Source organism: Channa argus, chromosome 2, assembly GCF_033026475.1.
Source record: "Channa argus isolate prfri chromosome 2, Channa argus male v1.0, whole genome shotgun sequence".
NCBI lineage: Eukaryota > Metazoa > Chordata > Actinopteri > Anabantiformes > Channidae > Channa > Channa argus.
Genome location: NC_090198.1, coordinates 24,500,370 through 24,524,832, shown reverse-complemented (window position 1 = coordinate 24,524,832; position 24,463 = coordinate 24,500,370). Strand labels below are relative to the sequence as shown.

Genomic DNA, 24,463 nt, shown 5'->3' with positions numbered 1-24,463 from the left:
GGCCACTCTATTAGCTAAACCTTTTAAACTGTTCATTAACAAATCTATCTAATCAGCCAATCACATGGCAGCAACTCAGTGCATTAGGGCATTTACTGAAGTTCAAAGCACACATCAGAAGAGGGAAGAAAGGTGGTTCAAATTACTTTAAATGTGGCGTGTCCGTTTGTGCCAGACGAGCTGGTCTAAGTATTTCAGAAACTGTTGACCTACTATTTTAATGCATAACCATCTATATGGTTTACAGGGAACATTTAGTGAGGAGCAGTTCTCTAGAACAAAATGCCTTATTGATGCTAGAGGCCAGAGAAAAATGGCCAGACTGGTTCTAGCTAATCAGAAGGCAACAGTAACTCAAATACCATTACATTACAACCGAGGTATGGAGAAGACCATCGCTGAAGGTACAACAGATTGGCCTTGAAGCAGATGGGCTACTGAAGCAGAAGACCACACCGGTTGCCGCTCCTTTCAGCTAAGAACTGGGAATGACGGACACAATTGAGCTCACCAAAAACAAGACAAGAGAACATTGGAAAAAACATTGCCTAGTCTACTAAATCTCAATTTGTGCTGCAATAGACAATTGTACCACAGGAATGTGTTGTAAACAACCCAAAATCATGGATCCATCTTGCCTTGTGTAAACAATTCAGGCTGGTGGTGTCGTGTAATCGTGTAGGGCAGATTATCTTGGTGCTCATTTTTAGAGAATTATTGCAATTGCAATTTCATCACAGAATTTTTTTTTCAAAAATGTTCCTCTTCTTCCTAAACAAGCTATGAATTATAGGAACAGCCAAGCATAGACTGCCATAAATATCCCATAAAGTACTACAACTACTTGTCTTTGCATATACAAGTGGAAACCTGGGCTAGACAAATGTATTAGTTCAACATCCTGTTCTAAACTCAGTCTCTTTACATGCCTTCCTACCAACTATCTCAAGTTCTATCTCTCCTTCTCCATCTCTCCACTCCCCAATGCCCCGTCTTACGCACACAATGTTAGTTGCTGAATAATACACTGGAAATTACAATCAATAACAACATGCAAACATGTTGCCAAGGTTCCAGCTCTCTATCAGTAACATTAACTACATTAAATTAAGTCAGAGATCAGTGGCTGAAGTGTGTAAGAGCATCACTTTAAATAAAGATGGATTAAAATACCATCAGCTGATACCTAGCTCAGCTGACCCCAGTAAAGATTGGAGGTTGAATTAGCAGACGTGTTGTTTTTAATCATCACTTGTCATGTTTTTTTTTTTTTTTTTTTTAAGTACTGGAGTGGTGTTACCTTATGTGGTCACTTCATGACAGCTGTTCCTGAAGAGTGGCCTCTCGTTTAAAACCAAAATATATCCAAAGAAATTACTTGACTTTGCTGTTTTACTCTGTGTGGTCTCTTGCTCATTGACGTCATGGTTTGCTGTTGCCAAAACCATTGTCACAGTACAGTTAAACTTGTTTGCATCTTAAACTGTTTTCAACCACACTCTCTCACTTGGTGGTGGGCAGAGCTCTACATTTAAAGTCTGCAGGAATGTTTCTCTTACTATTGTAGTGTTGCAAAAGAAAAAAAAAAGGATAATCGCAGCTCTTGCAATTTGAAAATTGCATTCTGTTAAATTGTAACAGATTTAAAAATGATTAATAGTTGATCTCTATTGTTTATTCACCAATTTATATATTATACATGTCAACCACAGTTTTTTTTAATGATAAGGTTTGATAACCTCAAACATATTGACTTTAAAAATCATACGTAGACCAAAGCATCACAGTAAGAAACTGATGGTTTTATAATATTTACAAGTCTGATAGAAAACCAATTTTTAAAGTTCTGTAATCTGCAAGTACTACATTCTCTGCAACACAGATGTTTGTCAAATTATTGTATGTTACTTGCATATTAATTTGACTGTAACGCCAACTACTTTCTCCACTAACCATGTATAAGTAATTCATCTATACCATATATAAAAGCTCCAATAAGAGTCACAGGATCTCAAAAGGTTTGGTAATTACTGCTTTTGGTTTCGTGTTCACACACACACACACACACACACACACACACACACACACACACACATATATCCAAAATCATGAACACACACTCATTAGTGCCTCTTCTTACCTTGGGATCCTTTTGTAGAAGGACTTGTGTCCCCCTGTGATCGGACAGTGATCTTTTCACCACAGTACGATGCCAGAAGTGATAATAATCACCAAATACCTGAAAAGACAAAAATCAAATCAGTTATTACATGATGCTTTTAACGCTCTCCCTCTCTCTCTCTCCCTCTCTCTCTGCATGCGATAATAGCTTTAATGCAGTGTGAAAATACTCTGGTCACAATAGCTGTACTTTTCTTAACCCCAGGTCAAAAGTAAAGAATGATTAAATAGAGAACAGTATATCTAAAACTTAAAACTGATGAAAGCTAAAAAAAAAATGTATATGTTTGTGAATTAAAATACAATTAAAAAAAATATATATATTCTTTTAAAATCCTCAGACCCATCAAATTCAAGCTGTCTGACAGAAGTATGTGCTGTGCTTAAACATCTGACCTTCATACTAGTTACACAGTAGACTGAGCTTGCATTGATGGTATCATCTTGATTGAAACAAATACACAAAGTAAATCCATTATTTTTTCATTTATTTTATTCTGATGAAAGAAGTATTAACCACAGCTTCTGCAGCAGCATCCACCGAGCGAAAACAGCATCAAAAAATATACAGAAGCTTTTCTTTGACAATAAAGCTCCATGTGTAACCTTTTATATTTGCACTGCTTTCTGCTTCAGTGATAGGAGTTGAACAAATCTGTACTCATCTTTGCCATTGGAAATCATTTTTCTGTGAACAATCTCTCTGTGCCTGGTGAAGTTAATGGGCTGCATTAGCCACAGTTAAAGAAACCCATTTCCATTTTTTGCACTCACTCCAAATAACCCACTCCAAGCCCTGGTGCCACCGCATAGACAACATACCCCTGTAGGGTATGGTACAGACCAATAATGTGCTCAGTTCACTTACCACCTTGTAATCAAGATCATTATTATTAAGCAGAAACACACTTTAGTTAAGAGCATATGTTGTCCAACCAAATGAAAAACACTCAAAATGGAGCAGATGAAGAATGAAGACTTGGTGGTAGGCATATATGCGAGTGATAAAACTATTAACAAATTAACTGATAGACAAAGAATCCATTGTGATAATCGATTATTAATTTGTATTTTTCAGCAATTGCAAATATAAAGCAGATGCTGGAAATACGCTCTGCATTGTAAAAATCAGCTCTTTTTTCTCCTAGTTTACCATCACAGTAAATGTAAATTAATTGGCATGGCACAGATTCATTAACCAACCGAAACATGCATAGTGAGAAATTAATTCACGTGTGCATTGGAAAAAGTCTGGAGGAAGGTTACAAACTGATTTAAGTAGCCAACCAATCAAACACATATGAAGGTACTCAGGAGGTGTTAACAGCTCCATATGCTCTGAATTGTTAATTAATGATTTCACTAAAGAGAAAATTGGGAAATGCAGTTAGACTAAGAGTCATCAACAAAATTGCCACTGCACAAAGACTTCAGATGTGCACGGTTGAATATAATTATGAGGATATGAAGACGTGGTGTTAAAAAAAAAGAAAGAAAAGAATCTATGCATTTTTGTCATCAGACAGTGAGATGCTTTGTGTCCCAGTATAGGATGGTATAGAGCTAAATTGCTGTAGTGTCCAGCAACATTTGTCCACTCAGGATCAGTCATCCAACCTCCTCTGCTCCCATTTAATCACCATAAAGAGGCTGATTTCAACCCGGCCGACACAAAAGGCCCCTGCACACAAAGACAGTGGACAATGGGGAGGCAACAACCAAGAGAGAAGGCGCACTTTGCTGTGATATTCAACCGAGAGGTGGGACCACAGTGTTTGAGTATGTGTGAAACATGCATGTCCTAAGAGACGCAGGATAACAAAGGGGATGAAGCAATGACACCAAAAGCATTAGTTGAGTCAATGATCCTTTTTCTAAAGAAAAGAATATAAGAGCAGGTAGTGGACCCATTCTGTTAGTCCAGATAAGAGCTAGGGAGGTGGGACACTGATCAAAGACATGGGTGGAGGAATGGCAGTGTCCATTAAGCCACACAATATAAAACCAACACCAATGAAAACATGTACTTGAAAAAAGAAAGAACTGATAGTGGATTTACAAATTACAACCATGTATTCAAAGATAACTCATCACAGTTTGAAGCACAAACAACTACTGGTGAAAGCCGATTAAAAAACCTGGTTACGCCTATACATGGCAAAGAAATCGCTGTTCTAAGAAAGAAACCTACCTGGGGAAATCAGGTTTCCCTAATCCCCTACCCTGATTTCAGACACCAACTGTCCTGTTTACGTGACAGTTAAGAAATTAGCTTTCCCAAGAAAGCAGACAGAAACCTGGTGGAGTGTCCCATAAACTATTTGGAAATATCCAAATGTTACACAGATCTCAATTGGTCAAACAGCAGTAAAATAAACAGCCTCTCTTTTAGTCATTGTGTATGTTTCTTTTTAATTTCAGCAGGAAAAAAAAAGGTCTCTGCTACTACGAATTCCATTCTTCGACTTATAGTGTCATAACACAGAGTAAGGCAATACTGGATTATGTAGAAATCACTATCTGGTATGAAATGTAAGTTATTCAAATTTCCTGAATGATAAAGGTCGAATTATATCTACATGTCTTTCATAAAATATTGTGAAATTCTGTAATAGATCTGACATCTTGCTCATCATCACCCTACAGAAGTCACAATGGGCCAACCTCAGACTGGACAGACCTGTTCTGAGACCAACCAAACAAGAGAATACCTCTTCATATGTAAATGCACACACAGACATACAGGGCCAAAAGTTCACGTCACATTAAAATCTAGTCAACTGTTTCAAATATATGCGCACACAGCCTCACCCAGCAGTGTGGAGCCCATTCTAGCCCTGCTAAATGTCTGCCCTGCAGCTCAATCATCAAGTGGCGAACAGAAACAACACCTACAAGCTTATGTTTTCACCCATTTAATCTCAGGACCAATGTGTTTCTGTAGAGTTTCAGGGCTGTCCACTGGAAACAAGCCATTTAAATGCAAAAAAATGATGTGGAAAGGGACAGATCAGTGACGATTACAGATGTGATAAGCTGGGCAATGATCGAGCAGAACAGGCTTAACTGCTGCTCTCTGAGTGGCCTATTACTAAAGTGAGGCATTAATCCATCAACCTCATTAAAATGCACAGTAACAGGCAGTGGAAAATGCTGTCTGCTGGTTTGTTTGCATGTTTGCTCCCTCTTCGCCTGCCAAATTTACCTTGTGGGAAAGCACTTATCAAAAGGTCTGGTGTCTCATCTCCAGTGACTGTTGACACAATTACATTTAACAAAGAGCCAAACAATGTCTGGAGACAAATTGGGAAAGAGGTTTGAGGGCTGCAATAAAATGATATGAAACCACTTTCCATATGGGGCCGTGAATGTCAAGAACAAAGCCTGTGGATTTCGAAAATTCCACTGGAGGAAAAGGCCATTATTGCACTTAAACTACAGACACATAAATCATGACATATTTTCCTTTCTGTTTTGACATTTAACTGCATTTGATTTAGGGGGCATCAGGATGTAGGGCATTACCATATTTCGTTTGTGCATCAGCAAGTTGAGATAAATTGGGAAAATTAGACTTACAAAGAAACAAGCCAAATTGCCTCCTAAAATAGTTCAGCAACTTGTTTGTATAATGAGGGTAGAGTCCAATTACTCAGTGTGGCGAATGGGTAGGACCAGAGGCACAGACCGCCACAGTGGCAGCTGGACATGACCAGCAGTTTCTTTTGAAGCAGGGGAGGGCGGAATAGACTGAGCTGCCCCCACACACCTGAAATGGGTTTGCACAGCTGGTCTTTCGTTTCTGCCCAGCTACACTTAGTCATTACATGTTCTCTCCTTCGTCATTTGTCCTACAGTGGTCTTCCATTTCTCCTTACTCATGAACCTTCGGTTTTATTTGGCAGGAGCATATGTATGTATTACTTTATCAGAACATAAGATACACAGATGTAGATGAAGTGGTGACTTGTGTACAGAAAACATCTGTAAACGCTTAAGGTTATAAAGCCTTATAAGGTGAACTCGACCTACCTTATTTAATCAACATTATCAGCACTATTTCTTTACTGTGTTTACACTAAGTTAAACATTATGGTTCTTGGCATCGTGCAGAGTTTACCTCAATTGTGAAGGAGTTAGATTAGTTCATTAATGGTGTTGACATTGAGAAGTGGATTAAATAGGATTGTAGATTTAGGACATTTGAGCAGAAAAACGATGTGACCAATGCCCAAAGAATATTATTATTGTATGAGTAATAAGAAGGGGGATGTGGTTATTAAACTGAATCAGGTTCAGCCTCAGTTCTGTTCTGTGGCATCAATCTAAATCACTCGGCTCAGTCAGTTCAGTTTTTTTGAAATGACATGCTCTTATGAAGATTAAGTATCATGGGTTTACTACATCTTTTCCAAATAAAATAATTTTAAAAATTTTAAAATGCATTTTTATATGCTTGTTGCTTCATTAGACAATTATACATTTTATTTAACACTTATCTGACATATCTGACCAACTTGTGCTATGTGCTCTGCTGTTTGTGTTAATCAGCTCCCTCACTTTTGCTACCTGTTACCCAGCCACAACGTCTGCAACAATGTTTCACTGTGAAAAAACTGCCCCATCTATTCAAGAATGCAGGCATCCTGTTAAAGCGAAAGCTTTTCACTTTTACTTCTCCCTCTGCCCCTTTACCCATCATTGCCAGGTCTTCTTGGCTTCTATTTTTTCCCCACTTTTTCATGAATAGCAAGTTAATCATTTATAACTTTAATTTTTTCCAAATGTGCCTCAACTGTTTGGAAGCTTTAAACATTAAAGAAGAAAGCCTGTTCAATTACAAGAACCTAATAATTTGTAATTTAAGCAGAGCCTATGACAATGGTGCAGCCATTGTCATTTGCTCTGCTTTTGTTTACAGCCTCCTTCCACTTTGTGAACAAGCTCCTCAACCTAAACTTCAGCACTGCTTAAGAAGCGATACCAGAATCCAGAAACTATCAAGGGAAATAAATGCAACCACTCATTTGAAATACAGAAACACCAGAAATGATAATGCAGGACACGTATTTAGATAAGCACTATGGGGGAATCAGTTTCAACAAGCAGGCAATATTTGGGATATCGCCTGCATGTTCTTGGTGTGAACACACACCATCTTACATAACAGATCGTGACAGATCTTTGCAATAGTACTGACATTACTCACATCTGATAAAACAGATTGTGTTATTTGTTAATTACTGGTGAATGAATGCCTCCATAGTGTCAGAAAAGAATAGTGTTTACTTGCAGGTGACAGTGGCACAGCTTTGTGATGCAATGCTGGCAGACCCCATGACATTTTTAGTACTTATTAACTTGTGGTACGTACACAGTAAATGTCAATGCTGTACCAAGACCAAGCTAAATACTAAATAAAGATTATGCTGCTAATGTTTTTATAGCAAACCGCCAAGATCACAATGTAATATCAAAACACAAGACAAGAGATGCTCATTTCTAATCACTAATGAACATAAACAAGAAAAACAAACAAGGAAGCTCGATGTAATATATGCTCATTCCTCCTTTCATCTCTACATTAGTGAATGAGGGCCACAGCCACACTTCAAATTTATGGAGTGTATAAGCATGAAAAAAAGTTTACAATGCCACAGCAGAGATGCAGCAGGGTTGTTGGTATACGAGTGGATGAAAGCTGTCCTTTGAAACTCTACACAGCAAGGTCTTTAGGTGCTGTGAGGTTAAAGTCAGATAAGCATAGGACAGCAAACATACTCAGGAGGGTGGGCATTAGATCAAATTCCCAAAGGTCAGTGGTACAGAGTACCATAATCAATGACAGAATTCAATACACTTGAAAAAAATGACACACAATCACTCCATATCCATGTTTGACAAAGTAAGAATAATGTATTGATATGCCAAGAGAAAAGAAAATAGACGGCATCTCCTATTATTGAATACTCTCAGCTGAGAACTGACTGACTGTGTGACCTTCCACCTCTGAGTGGAGCCAGATGCCATCTCAAAGAATTAGTCCACCTGAGTTACAACAAGCAGGTGCTGCAGTGAAGTGAAATGGTTCCTGACTGAGTTGCTCTGACCTCAGCTGAAGAGGTTTTTTTTTTTTAAATCAACCTCTTGGAGCTGAGATGAGCTCTTTTAGTCGAGGCAATTGAGATAAGCCGAAGCTTTCTGGATTTGAAAATAAAATGAGTTAAGTCAACACCAAGGTAAAAGTCTTGTATGTTATTGTCTGAGTCAGTTTAGCTATGTCTGGGTAGCACTTAGTAGCTCAGTTTGGATTATACAAACGAAAAGTTCTTAAAAACTTTTTTTGTAATCACTGATAAGGCTTTTCAAAATGAGCCTGCTGGTCTTAATTTTTGTCAAATTTCCTGAAAAGGGCAGAGTTGTGCATCAATGTATTTTCCTCGAATTCAGCTGCTGAAGGTTTTCATGTCCAACAAACAACAGTGTTCACTAGTAACTTGCCAAATGCAAGATATGATTCATCCGCAGCACTTGATTTTGTGGATTATTTTAATAATCCAGTCATAATTTCAGTACATCCATGTTTATGCTGCAGCCAACTGTTTTCTGTATATTATTTTATTTATTTAAGTCTGACTGCAGTAGAGGCACTGTAGCATTGTTCACTGCTCCCCCTGTAACTTTTTATTTTCATTAATTTTTCAAACTGCATAATTAATTTTTTTGAAAGTACTCACCAGGTCATTGCAGTGCCTCTGCACAACCACAGCACTAATCCAACACAGTATCCTTCACTGGTAAAACCTTCAGGCATAACCTGTTCAGAAATTGACTGATAACTTAACTCGTTTATTCTTTGAGAGAGAGTTCAGAGTTGCCAAGTTACAAATAAAGTAAAATTCCAAATGCAGAAACTGGACACTTATGTATATACTGTAACTGCTGTATGATAATAAACACGTTCTGTGTCAATGAACAAATGTTCTTTTCATAATTTAAATTTAAAATGAATAAAATTAAGTAAGTTTTTCACTGTCCGTGTGTGGAAATGAATCTGACATTAAATAATTTTAATGTTTCATGCAATATTAATTCTGCAAATTTATAGGCATTTTTACCATATTTTTGCAAATTCTTTAAACTTCTTTTTGTGGAATAAAAACTAAGAACAGAGCAATAACCGTCCTTATTCAATAACTGTATTAATTCTTTCCACAGTCCCACAAATTTACAAATCTTAGAACAAGAGATGCTTGTGCAATTGTGTTTAAATAGGAACTGGATTCCTAGTTTTCTACAGTTTCAAGGACAATCCATCATTAAAAGAGTAAAATCGAGAGGCACTACGCCAACAGTGAGCTGCGAGATCAGCGACACTGAACATGTTAAAGCTCTAATCATGCTTGTCTAGTAAATCTGTTAGAGGCAGAAACAAACAGCTTGTCATGATCAGTATGCTGGAAATCAAAGGTCACCCCATTAAGGTCATATTAACAGATAAAATCTTTCTAAACACGTCATCAACTCTCATGCCTTGATGAGCTCATCCTCATTAGCGGAGGAATTCGACTGGATCCACTGCACTGCTGGCCTGAAAAAGAGGCAACTAAACGGAGATGGAGGTAGCTGGAGGGGGACAGGGACAGGGGGAAAGCCTTTTTTAATCAACAAGCAACCAGTTCTATCAGAGGTAGTAGAGCCTGTATGATTGCTTTCAACACCATGAGGAAATCCTTCATCTAATCTGAGCATAGAATCTATCAAAAGTATTACAGGAAAAAACAACCACAGCCACAAAAACAACTTTTTTTAAATATTCATTTTACTTTGCGTTTTTGCTACATATGTCTATAGATAACAGATGCGTTTTTGACATCACCACTTTTAGCATTATTCTGCTTTCTGGTAGCAAACTTTGGCTTAATACAGGCACACTTGTGTTTATAATAATATCATTGGAGTATGCATTCATAGAAATATTTCACAGTTCTAATAGAAAACATAATGACATGCTGACACTAAGTTGAAGGGAGCATTTGTCTTTAGATAGACAATAAAACCAACAATAAATTGCCTCTGCTCATAGTTAGCGTCAGTCATTCTGCAAACTGAATTAGCGTGTTCCTATGTGCATTACCTTTGTTGCTGACCAAAATCAATTAAAAACACATCATCCAGATATTATGCACAAATGGGTAAAAGTGTCTTCATTTTAAAATGCTTAGGCAGTAATTGTTCTTAAAGTAGCCATCAGTTTTACAGAGGGCTTAATCAACAGTCTAGTGCATGTGTGTAGATCTTTGGTTAAATGATGGCAAATTATGGCCATTATAGAGGGAACTGACCAATATTTTGCCTGTTAGCATTTAGCGATTAGATTACATAAACTACCTTAGCACGCACTGGGAACGTGGAAACATAAAAGGCAACAAATGTACACATTTTATTATCTTATTAACTGTAGAGAAAACACTTTTTTAAAGTTAATGATGATAATGCTTACATGAAAATAACTCCTGGAAAGTAGAGGACATCCGCATACATTTGTGATCAATTTGAATTGGGTTTGTGTTAAAGTTATTTTCACTGCACGTAGGACAAATATACAACAGAAAAATTATACAGTGATGGGAAATACTTAAGATTTACCATAGACTCATAGACATTTCAGCAGTGGTAGTTTGTTTCTCAGCCCCAAGGCCCTCCTGCCAGGAGTGCTGGAATAAGCACCACTGTATAAGACATAAAAGCATGCTGCATAAAATTCTAGGTTAGGCAGAATTAATGTGCATCGATGAATAAGCATGAGCAGTGAGAGTAATACAGCTTTGAAAAACATGAGCAGAGATATATAATATGGCACTGAATTAAATGATTAGGCTAAATTTTTTTGTCTTGTCACCTGATTTCATTTCTGTATTTTAAAAACTGAACGCTTTAGAGGTTTCAATTATCATGGAGGAGATTCTGAAGCTAAGGAGGTGTGCACAGGTGTAATGCCCTTGACAATACATTTGGCAGCTGAATCGGTACAATTTTCTATAAAGTTAACAGTGTGTTAAAACTGGCAGGAGGACTTTGGCTATAACATGGGCAAGTCTAACATAACGGACATGCAACTATGTCTACTAACACAAGAAATTGAGACAGTCTATGGACAATGTCTCAATTTATAGGTAGTATGTCTAACTGTGGACCGATGAATATACAAAGTCTTTAAGATAAGTCTGTAATAATTTCAAGCTACAAGCAAATCAACAGCTCTTCATTGTTGGTCTTTAAAGATCTTTTTTACGGGAATGGCTCCATCAGCTGATGGTGCTTGTAAGTAGCAAACAGACAGTGTTTTTTAAGTCAAGGTGCTTATCAGTTCTAATTTCATTAATTGGTCTCCAGGTTTGCCAACACCTGACTAACAGTTGACGTTTAGTGACATCAGTAGCCTGGTGTTGCAATTATTTTCCTACTATCCCTTTGTATGTTTATTGGGTGTGTTCAATAAAGGCATGAACAAACTTGACTGTGTTTTCCAGCTTAGAACTGTTGTGTTTATTGATATTTTACCTTTGATGACAATTAGATCACATTTCATGACCAATTTATAGAGGAAACGAGGAAATTGCAGTTTGTAGTTGCAATTGTAGTTGTAGTTTTTCCTTGTACCAATATGTGACTCACTAATAACCTGTTGTTTTTCCCCTTCACATACAAACACACACAAAAAAAGAAATTATTCAAAAAAAAAGGTGCTTGTCAGTGGGACACAAACTAATCTGATTTAACTCTGCCATGCTGCTGGACAGAAATAACCAAAGACGTTCTTCACTCCCCAGTGAAGGACCAAGGAGGCCATTTGAGTAAGCTGCACTTTTGCAATTTTCTAACAACTCTCCATCTAAAGAATTTTCATCACTGTCTTCTCCCTCCACAGAGGACTGGCCACTTTTGTCTCTGCACCCACCACAGGTATCCAACCCCTCTGCACTTCAATTTAATGTACTGTCATCAGGATCTCCCTAAGGTGGACAGCAGAAGGGACTCTGAGAAAAATGTCAAGAGCACATGTTTCTGCTGCTAGGTGAAGGACTCCTTTAAATGAAAAGCACATATAGTAATGACAACCTTACAGAAAACATACATTTGGTGTATATATCTGTCACTTTCACTGAACAGAATTTCAGACTTGTTCACATTATTTTTGGCTTGGTTATTCCGAGTATCTCTCACTCACACACTCACACAAACACACAAATGAAATTGAACCACAACCTTGTTCTATTGCTGCCAACACCTAAGGCTACACACATTACAAATGTGTGACCCTCTTTAGACCAAAACTTCAGTGCCATTAGTTGTACTCTCCTCTCTGCACTGTAGGTGAAGCGGGGTGAAAGAAAGACGTAATACAAAACAAGATCAACCACAAAGACAGAAGAGCAGAAGCCCTTCTGTTTATTAATGTTTCCATAGAGATCAGTCAAGGCCCAGTTTTGACAATGTGGTGTCTTGTAAGAAGGCTAAGAGGGCAGAAGATGGTGGTAAAATAGTTGGTTTCTGGTTTTATAAGCAACGAAACTGGTGTTTTCTGATAGATTCTATGTGTGACTGCAAAACATCTTTAGGTCTGTTTTCTTTTATACTGCCACAAGACTTTGATAAAAGGTGACATCAACCAGAAAAACAAATGCAGCCTGATGTATGCATTGCACACATTGACTTTGTAATTATGGAAAAATTGTTGAGCATGGCTGCATAGCTGTTCTCATCAGTCATTACTTATCTGTGCTACCATTATCTTTCTCGAGGTTTTCTGCTTCCATAATGTTATCGCAAAGCTCCTAATTTGGACAAACTCCTCTTGCTGCTACCTCCCTAGACCGAATGGTGAATTTCATCCAATAATGGGTACCTGGTGCCTTATGGGCCACCCCACACACACAGCCCAAATCAGTTTGAACATCAATTTCACAGATAAACATGCAGCAATAGGCGAGAAATGGTTTTTGCCCAGAATTGATCTTGTGGTCTGACACATAAATGTGCAAATATCCTCTACAACAACAACAACAAAAAAAAAAAATGGTTTTGAAATTTCTCAATTTTTCTGCAGTTCTACTTCCTAATAACTGACTAAGCCTAATGACGATTTTCCACACAATGCAGCTATCAAAAAGACAACACCCATTTTCCAGATCAGATTTTTTTTTTTTAAACTCTGTACTGGCATCAAAGATTACAATAAATTGCAATACAACTCTGAACAGTAGCAGGAAACGGTCATGGACCATTTGTAAGAGCACATTCAATATTTATCTGTTATAAGAAACCAAAGGACATCCTGTGCTGTAAGTAAAGAATCATTTCCCAGAATATCTCAGTCATCTTTATAATTTCTTACAGGCAAAGCATGTTACACCCAGGCCTTATGTAGCATGTAATGGCAGTCTGAATCTAATATGGAATTTGTAGAATCTTTTTAAGCACTTTCACATTTAAAAAGGAAGGTCAGCAATTATAGTTGAATATAACAAGATAAACTGACTATGAAAACAGGTTGTTGACAGATTTATACTATACTACAGAAGTGTCAGCCACAAGAGTCAGCTCAGTGGAGACAGGAAAGAAAACCTGACATTAGACCTTTAAGTTTAGTGAAGGAAAAGTGTAGGTGTTCTTGCACCATTTAGTAGCACTCTTGAACAATATTTCTACATGTCAGTGCTTGTGTTTCAAACCATTTCACGCTATCCCAAGGATCAATAGGTGGTAACAATGCGACAGATGCAGATGTGTGCCAGCAAAGACAGGGAAGAAGAAAACTGCTGGCAAAGCTGTGAACTATTTTAGAAAAATATAAATGTTTTATTAGAAAGAATTTGTTCTCAGTGTGTTTAAAAGACCTCAAGGACATACAAAACATATTTTTTGCAGGGGAATGAATACCAGAATTGTTTGCTTACAAGGAAACTCCACAGGGTCCCTTTAAGTTACTATGTGCAATATGGATGTATTAGTGAAACAGATTAGTTAATAAAACATAAGGTGCAATTTGTCCTTGCAGCTCAAATCAAGGCCCTGAGAATAATGAGCAAACGTTAATCAGTGTGGAACTCTTATTTACAACAAAGCTCAGTAAAGATAAGATAACACTTTATTGATCCTCGAGGGGGAAATTCGTGCATTACAGAAGCCCAGTGACAGGTAAAGAAGAAGAACAATAAGGTGAAATAAAAACAATAAGGCACTGTGTGAATAATAACCAAGGTAAACATAGAGAACAAAGGAAAAAAAAGAGCTGGCATTAAAAGCTACATACAGTACATATATTGCAACAGGCACACAGATTATAAGTTTGTAGCAAGTTTACAATATTCATACAAAAGCTTCCAGTGGTTCAGTTCATATATGGTCTGCATTTGTATGCCGCTCTTCTGCCCTAAGCTGGGGTTCAGTGTCTTGCTCAATGATACTTCAACATGTGAGAGACAAAGCCAAAAATCCTGGGATTGGTGCACGCCTGCTTTACTTCCAGAGCCCTAGTATATTTTGAGCACGACGACATTTTCTGAGAAATTGCATTAGGTTTCCAATGAGTAGTATCACTTTTTTAACCCAATCAATCATTTACTAATAATATGAAATCAAATCAAGGTACAAGTGACACACAAACCGAGTCCAGCCACATCCACCCATGCACGCTGTAACACACTTACTCCTTTTGATCCGAAATTGATGTGTTCATTTATGTGCGTAAATGCCGATCAACAAAATTATTCATAATTTCCATTTCCCTAGGCAGTATGAACAAATGAGCTCTTCCAACCACATAATTTAGCAATCGGGGGATGATATGTTGAGCGCAGTTACAACACAGAATTATTCATAGTAGACAGCAGCGCCAAGGAAAACAACTCAAGTGTCATCTACATTACGAGAATGACAAGTCACTGCCTTGTCAAGGAACATTAAACTCGTATGACATGGCTGCCTTTATTTCCGCTCTCTGTCAAATAAAGTTGTGCTGGGCCCAGCACAAAAATAATATCAATCAGACACTTGTTCCACAGAGTGGAGACTGTATGGACATTAAGCAGTGTATTGCCTTGCATTTTATATGTGATCCTGACACAGAAAATCACAATCAAGCCCTACGTTAATGCCGTTTAAAAGAAACAACACGAGTGGAGAGAGCTGTGGGTGCAAGATGAATTACCAAAAGCGATTAGTATCCATCTCATTCAATTGACTAGCATCAGTGTCAGACAACAGGCCCTTTCACAATCTTTAAGCGCCTGAACTGAGGACTTTGCAGGAATTCGTGGCTTTTTGTTGCCCATTTCAGTCAACCAACCTTTAGAAGCACATGTTTTTCCTCATGAAACTGAGCACAGATAATAGATTCTTCTAACTTGACAGAAGCTGTGTATTGGCGTTGATCAATTAAAAGGTACAGCAGTTCATTTTCTCAGCTGTTTGGACTGTTTTCTACAGCATGTTGTCACAGTGCATCTTCCCAGTCATTACTATCCCCAGCTAGCAATGAAATGTCCTTAGCAACCATATTCTGATGGTTAGATATTACAAACCATGAAGGATAAAAAAGCTCACAGAAAAACAATGATGATGTGCTTTGCCATAGGTCTGAATGGGACACCGACAATGATGGTCATCAAACAGCATCGCAGACAGCACTGTATTGCTGGTTGGGTCCACGCCATCTGAGTACACAGACACCAAGCCACTCTCCATCCTCAACCCTTCTCTTCAATCTCATTCACAGCAGGTGAGAGTGAAAACAATGGAGCGGCACGTAACACAATGGCTGGGTATGGGTAGTGACCTTACAGCGTTATCAAATCCAGCCTCGGGAGACTTTACTTTTCCTGGAGGAAGATTTGATTGCCACACCATCAGTACAAGATCAGATGGAGAAATACAACTCAAATAAGATTAAATATTCAGCTGCTGGCTGCTCAATGTTTTTAATGCCACTGAATAAAAGGGTTTAAACGTGGATGTCCTTCAGCAGTAAGACGAGGCAAACCTGAAGTTCCAGGTGAAACCATCATAATTGTACATCACAAAGACAAGTAACACAGTTAATATAGGTATTATAATTATAGCACAATAAGATCTGGAGTGTAAAATACATGTGGTTGTGATAGGAGCAGGAGAAATCTGAGACTGGACTATAAATTAAATACTATGTTATAAGTTTCAGTGGGAAGATTTAAAGTGCCTCCACTCTCACAGCTGTTTTCACTTATGCTGCCTTCTTAACATCATTTTGTTGTGAGCTCGATGTGTCAGATTTATATCTCCTTCAAGCTTGTGTTAGCTTCGGGTTAGTCTATTAAGATTTGAGGTGTAATTACAAGACTTTACAAAAGCTTTGCAAAACACAGCTTAAATGATCTTATGTATGTAAACAATCTTAAAAAAGAACCTATCAGAAGATTGATCTACTAAAACCCTTAACAGGCTAAACCACTCTGGTGTTTCACTTAGTGACAAAGCAGAAGGTGGAAAAAAAGCAGTGTTTTATCTCTGCCTGTCATCAATACCCATGTAAATTCTGTATTTCATGTTACTGGGATCTGCACAGATGAACTAAATAAAAAAGGATGCATTATTACTCATTCTGGATATTATCTATTACCACCAGTTTTATTTACGCCAATCAGATAATACACTACACATAGCAATAAAGCTGAATCTATTTTAAAAAACTGACTCAAAGTATTTGCTACACCTACAGGTTTACATTCTCAGTAAAACAGAAACCGACAACAGCAAATTATGATTAAGTTTCTGAAAAGTTTCATTTTACACAAAAGCCAGAGATCGTCCTCATGGGAGAAACTCTGCTTGCAAAAAAGGCACAACATGATAGAAAACTTAGGCTGTGGGAAACACTGTTTACAGCACAGTGGGCCCGTGCATCTTAAAAATAATAATAAATACAAAAAATAAAAAAATAATAAAAAAAGTGACTGTCACAGCAGTCAAATGATATCAAATTTAAACAAGGCCATTTACTCACTTTAAACCCTTCTGACAATTCAGGACAGAGGAGCATGCTGCACACATGGGCTCACTCTCATAATACAGACTTTGTAGTAGGGCTCACATGATGAATGTGTCTGGATGAAGATGTCCGGATAATGTCAGGAGCATCTCACTCACACACACACCCAACCTCAGGACAATTTCAGGATTCCAGTGCATGTGTGAAAGTGGCTTTAGTAAACTACCCAGAACATGACACATTAAACATTGGAACCTGTTTGATGTTAAAACAGCCGTGGATCCTGTTCTTTGTCCACTTTCCGTACCCTGCTTCTTAACGAGTGTGTGTTTTTTCTATGGTGGCATTTCAGGTCACACCAGAGGGGGAACATTCCTTAAGAGTCCAGTCCGGTCTGAAACCCTAAACACAAAGCCACTGGACTCAGCTTTATTGCCCAAACCACACTGCTGCTGGAAACAACAGGAAGGCCGGCCACAGCCATCTCCTACAGGCCGACAACAGCATTAACATGTTATTTGGTCCTTTGTATGTTCTTTAATCCTCTGTTCAATGAGCTGTTTATTCGACTGCATGGCTCCCTCTGCTTTCAATCCACATTCTGTTTGCTTCCTCTCAGCATAGTCAGATACTGATAATATCTATTTTTACATTACATTACTTTTTTGGGGAAATCTGTTATCTCTTATTACAAAATTGCTTCGGTGGAAGGCGAAAAGAAACTGGAAAGGCACGTTAGTTCGTTGTTGACTGTAATTTCTCTCAGTATGAAATTGTGATGCAAAAAAGCACTGTGTTTCCTGTAACCTGAAGAGACAAGTCACACAAATCTGAGATTATTGTAAGGTGTGACAACAAAGCAAATGGAAAACAGTCCCAAAATAGACGAACAAGCCAAACTGGTGCCAATGTAAGGATAATAAAAAGGTTCCAGGTTGTGTCATGTGTGGGGAAAGACAGAAAGAGAGGGAGAGAGTTTCTTTCAACAGCTAGTATTATAGGTCTGGAGAGCAGTGGGAGGCTGGCTGTTTTCTGTAGACTAAACACTGAACCCACTTGCTGGGAAAGCTCCCTGAAAGCCAAGCTTGGCACGGGAATCATGTATTTTCAATGCACTATAATTGCACTTCACCTGGTTTACTTTGTGTGTTGGAAAGATGAGGAAAAGCAGCACTAGACTCTCAGGGAAATCTGGGACCTTGAGTATCGCTGCAGCGCTACACCAGTGTGTGACGGAGCTGACTGAGGGGAATGAGGGCTGGAGCTGTCTGGACTGTTGCCCTGAGAATGAGAGAGAGTCACTGAGGCTCACCATCTATAGCCACCACAGTATCCTGTCCAAAACATTGGTAACATTCCCTGAGTTAAAGCTTCTAGAGAAAAATAGCCCAACAGATGGACACCTCTTACAAAATGACCTCCTTAGTGTTTCCTGTGCAGTTGAATTCTTGTATATTCTGGTAAATGCTGCAATAATCTCGACATTTTAGGGTTGTGAGAGCCGCGTTCTCTGTGTTAGGCCCAGGCTAACATCGTATCTATTGTGGCTGTTATAAATGTGCAATATGCAGATTTACATCTTCCTTACATTACGTTATAACTGTCTTGCAGGTAAAATTCACTTGATTACTGACCTACGTGTGTGGCTGGGCGACACTTCCATACTATTATTTATCAATAGAAATTAGTCTGAGGAAAACTGGCATTAAAGCTTTTAAAGCTTTTTGTTTAAAAGGTCAAATGGAGGTCACAACTGAGTCCAGAAGGTGTCACTTTTGTGCACGGGTTTGACACAATATATGTAGAAAACATAAGTCAAGTGGGAGACAGACAGAGCAAAAACAGTACCAAAACAGTTTTGATACTTCACACCGTTCTGCAAAATGTTCGGTTTTATGGAATGGTTACGGACTGATGTGATGGATTCTTGTGGTGAAAGAGCAGAAAAATGCATCCTCAGCATTAAAATAGGGTAATAAAAATCAATAAATAATGTAATAATATTGATAAAAGAAATACATCTATACCAAAAAAGCTAGCATCCCTTTTTGAAGATTATGAAAAAAACATTCTTCAACATAACATTTAATGTACAAGTTAGTACAAATATGAAATTATCAAATTAAGTCAGGTTAATTTTTAAATAATATATCAAGGGAAATGCAAACTATGCACAGATATCATTCTCATTATTTTATTATAACTTTTTTAATACACTCCTACATGTAGAGGGATGCAACTTAACCCTAAAACTAACATAACAACCCACAAGGAGCTTACAATTTATAGTAAAACAAAAATAATATTAGTGCAAATGTTTGTATACCTCTTAACAAATTCATTACCTTTAAATAATGCTGATGAAGGAACATTTGTACTATTTAAATGCACATTAACTATGTTTAAGGCAAAAAAAAAAAAGTTTTATTTTAGAAAATCCAAAAAGTAAAGGGGAACAAACATTTGCACCAAACTGTAAATTTAGTAAATTCCAAAAAAAGAAGTCTTTTTCTTTAACATAGCCAATTAAGATCCCAGCAGCCAAAATCTAGTTACATATACTGAATTATTACCCTTCCAATAACCTGATAGCCACAAACCCCCACAGTTGACAATTAACTATTGAAGCCATCCAAATTACGTGAGCATCTTCAGTCAGCAAAATCACCATACACACACTATAAAGACGATGAGCTCCGTCCTCAATAGAAGACATCCAAGTATTCAATTTCACAAACATCTGATGAGGTGGGAGGAAAGGAGATGAGCTGTAACACACTGATGCTTAGCTTACATCAGCAATAAAATATTCACTCACACACACACACACACACACACACACACACACCCCAACAACTGATACTGTAAACAGATGGAAAAAATTCCACTTCCTTTGAAATATGGGCAGATGACCTAGAAAGAAATCCTGTGTTTTAGAGCATGTCACTTAACTGTCAAGCTCAAACAATTCAACTTCACGGACTTCAATAGAAAGTGAAAAACACAGAGACCTCATGAGGCTGTCACATCAATAAAACAGATGATATAACATCTTGGAAGAACAAATACTCATTTTTCAAAAGGATATCAGAAAAAAATAAACTCTACCTCTAGTGCATTTAGCAAACATTTCTGCCAAGCTGGCAGGTTGCCAAAATATAACTGAAAACATTCAAAAACAAATAAGCACCTACTCAGAGTGCAGCGCTGCAAGCAGCAAACAACTTGGTGCATGATCAGTAGCGCTGAAAAGCTCTAAAAAAATACATACAAGAGTGAAACAAAAGACTAAAGACAGAGAAATAGAGGTTTGTTTGCTTGATATTTTTTAGCCGGTCACTTAGTTTTAAATTGCATTTTGTCAAGATTTCTTCCGAGACGGAGTCAGCAAGTCAAAAACAAGAAATTGTATTGACATCCTGAGGTCATCTAGGCTAAAGAAGAAAAGGCAATTGATTAGAGAAACAAGATGTGGTGGTAGATTGTAATTTAATAAAACTGCAACTGCCAGGCACACAAAAGATACTGTGCATGTGTTTCTGAACTGTCCACCATGTGCATCATAATGAGGGACAAGGAAGCAGCATCATTTGACATAGCTTTTAATATTGGATCCTAATAGTGACGAACAACATAAAACCTTAGACAGAAAACTGTTTTTCCACCCCTGCAGTCCTGTGCATCTAAACCAACTGTGTAGGTGATGACAACACCTGATCTGAAATCTAAATCCAGCATTTCTGTGATACTGCAGCAGAACCAAACAGCTCAAGACTGCAAATTTGTTACAATGTAGCAGGACTCAGACCAAAAAAAAAAAAAAAGGAATCACTTGCAGCTGTCAAAAAGAAAAAAAAAAGGCTCCAGCCAAAGTCTGCACTGCCACCCCCCCTTCCCTTTTAGGCTAGTTACAGGCTTTTAAACATTTGTTTCATGGTTTTAATTGTCAAAGGATTATCTGATCTAAGCTTTAACCCTTTTCAAACTACACCACCAAATGACTGCTCCACCTCCCAGGCCAACCTGTGCATGCATGTATGACTGTGTGTTAACCTCTTTGGGAGGGTGGCTGGGTGATACAAGCCTGGTTATACTGGAGCGCCCTGTCCTTCTGTGCACCCGGACACAACATACAAGACAAAACCAGCCACTTCCACACATAGACATCATTTACCTCTAACACAGTGCTGAACAATATGACTCGCTTCAGATGCCAGCAACTTAACAGTCTAAATGACCTGAGCATAAGAGGAATAGCAGTTAGACCTGCAGTGCTTCATTTTAAACGTAATCATCTCATAACAAACCATGAAGGACTGATGCATATTACAGTTTTTCCATCTACATAAATCCCATGTTAACTCATTTAGCAAGGCTGCTTATTCTCAGCAGCTGTAACACATTAACACCTGGAGTTCCCCAGTACAGCCAGAGTCTTATCTCATGGCCACTGGAGCAGATGGGTAAATGCATTGTTTAACAGCCCTGTGAATTGGCTTCCTTCCTTAAAAGTGATGTGTTCATTTCCCCACCCAGATTTATACTGTTAGCCCAGGAATCTAATTCATGACCCTGAAAGCCTGCTTTTTAACCTTAGTTTGTGTAGTTGGGTTTACAGCCTCCTAAAGAAAAACATAAGAAATATAAAACGGCTTTTATTTTGGTCAAAAACATACTGGTGTTTAATACACAGACAACTTAATAGAAAGTGTTACGTTACCTTTAATTTGACATTTTCCTTTTGTACAACAATTGAATAACAGTTGACTTTTTAAATGCACAATATCGCCTGCAAACTATAGCGTAAAACTTAAAATTATTAAATACATCTTACTGTAAAACCAATTTGAATCTGATAGTTCTAAATAATTTGCCACCTACTGTTTTTTTTGTTGTCATTTTGGCTTATCCCATGAATTCACGGGATAAGCCGAAATGACAAGTGTTGATTTTGTACAGTTTTTATGCCGTATGCCCTTCCTGACGCAACCCTCCCCAATTTCTACTGGGCTAGGACCGGCACTGCAAAGGGGAGGGGAATGGGCTTTAACATACAATATAGATTATTAGGCAGTATACATCAGAGGGACAGCTCATGTTAGATGTTTCGGAGATAAAGTCAGAGAGGCCAGATTGAGGTGGTTTGGACATATTCAGAGGAGAGACTGTAAATACATCTTTAGAAGGATGCTGAGGTTGGAGCTGCCAGGCAGGAGGTCTAGAGCAAGACCAAAGAGGAGATTTATGGATGTAGTGAGAGAGGACATGAAGTTAGTTGGTGTGAGAGAAGAGGATTCAGAGGACAGGGTTAGATGGAGGCAGATGATTCGCTGTGGCGACCCCTGAAAGGGACCAGCTGCAAAGAGAAGAAGATTAGGTAGTATCAAAGTAACTAGAAAAAAAAAACACAAGCTTAAAGTTGTAGATCACCTCTGAAGAACAATCCACTTGCTAAAGCTAAAAAATTAGATCATTATAATTATCTTAATGCTGTTTCAAGTCAAAAATTTGGCTTTAAATCTGATGCTGAATTATTAATTGTTTTTCTTACTAATGTTTAAGTATTTTGTACAAATTTTACAGTAAATAAAAAATGCCAACCTTTATGTATGCTGTGCTGATAGCAGATAATAACCTAGCGGTAAAAGTTTTAAAATACAAAATGCTGCACACTTAATATCACAAACAGGCACTAAAATATACTTTTACTACAAGCATTACAGTTACTACAATTATTTTCATGCTCTTTTCATTGCTGAATTAATTCTTTACCAATTCTTTTATGACATTTAATTGACTAAAATAGTCCAAAACAATCATGAAGCCCGAGTGGACACATTCAAATTGGTTGTTTTGAACCAAAAGTCCAAACCCAAAGATAAACAGTTTACCAATTTTAAGCAAAAAGGAATTAACAATCTTTCATATAAGAAGCCAACTATTTATCCAAATAGTGGCAGATTATTTATCTTTTGACTAAATTTTTTCAGCTCTATAGCTGAATCAGCAGAGTATATATATGTAACCATGTAAACTACAAAAAATATTGAATAAATTTAACAACATACCAAGTTTGGATGGGAATCCGTCCTTGTTGGTGAGAAAACGAGCCAATGTTTGACCAAAAATAGCAACCTTCAGTTGCATTTAGGTAATAATACTAAAAAGTACAAATTTTCCATTTTAGTACTGAAATTTTTCAAATACCCTGAACATCTGTGTATGTGTGTGCTCATATTGAAAAGCTCAGGAGAGGTGCCTGTCTATGTATTTGTGTGTCCCCTCAGCACATCTGGCTCTTGTTACAGCCCCTGTGACCTGTGTGTGGTTGGGCTCCATCCCAGCCCCCCTCACAGAGTAATGTCTGAGTGCTGCTGCAGTTCCCAAGAAGCCTGGCAGCATCAGTGCTCAGATCTTTGCTCTAGGCTAAAGATGGCTTCCTGTTAACTGCTTTGTTATTTTTTCCTCTTTATCTTCAGAAAATGTTTTTTTAAAGAATGATGAGTGAAACCAGTGGCAGCCTTATACAGACATTTGTGTCTGAAGAAATAGTGATTTATGTGCAGTTTTTGTTGGCATCTAATATTAGTGGGGGTTACAACACTGGGAGTTTTTTGTTTTGACAAGATCACAATTATTAGTTTGACCTAAAGCGGTGTCCTTTTGATAAATTCCTCAATCTTAAAAACATACAGGGCTACAAAATGTTATCAGGGGTTCATGGTATAATTTAGGTACAAACACAGCTGATTAATCTCTGAGAGATCTTTGTTTCAGGCTGTTAGCACCTCCCAGACCCATCAGATATTGTTTTCTATATTTTATAGGCAAAACAAAATTATCCATAGACACTTTGCCTGTGCATATTGGAATTGTGATGATTTTTCACAAACATGCATATTATTAAAATAAGGACAAAAGCCAGCTACTGTAGCTTAGAGCGTTGCTTGAAAAATTAAACAACTGACTAGAAATCTAGTGTCTGGAAGGTGTGTGAAGCTCAGGTGTTTCGAAAAGAAATCCTACTTTCACACACTTATGATCAGATTGGTAGCTTTTGTTTTTATCCACATTCTGACGCAACACCTTCTACGCATAAAAATAACAAGGTTACAGGTGGGTCAGATGAACTAAAGGCAAGTCTCTGGTTACCCAGCTTGTTTTGCAGCTGTAAAAAGCTTGTAGGCGTGATTCTATTCTGTTCCATGAATCAGCTACGAATGTGTGTTGAGGAAGGGGTTGTTCACTGCTCGC

The 24,463-nt window shown here is 37.8% G+C and overlaps 1 protein-coding gene across 7 annotated transcripts in view; it reads right to left on the bottom strand.

Annotated features, from left to right (window-relative positions):
- Nucleotides 1–24,463, bottom strand: part of furina (furin (paired basic amino acid cleaving enzyme) a) — an 81,733-nt gene that overhangs the window by 38,852 nt on the left and 18,418 nt on the right. For all 7 annotated transcript variants that reach the window (XM_067486639.1, XM_067486676.1, XM_067486665.1 and 4 more), the window contains exon 3: nucleotides 2,141–2,239. In XM_067486639.1, the coding sequence (XP_067342740.1) occupies nucleotides 2,141–2,239 (99 nt within the window). The remainder of the gene's footprint in view (nucleotides 1–2,140; nucleotides 2,240–24,463) is intronic.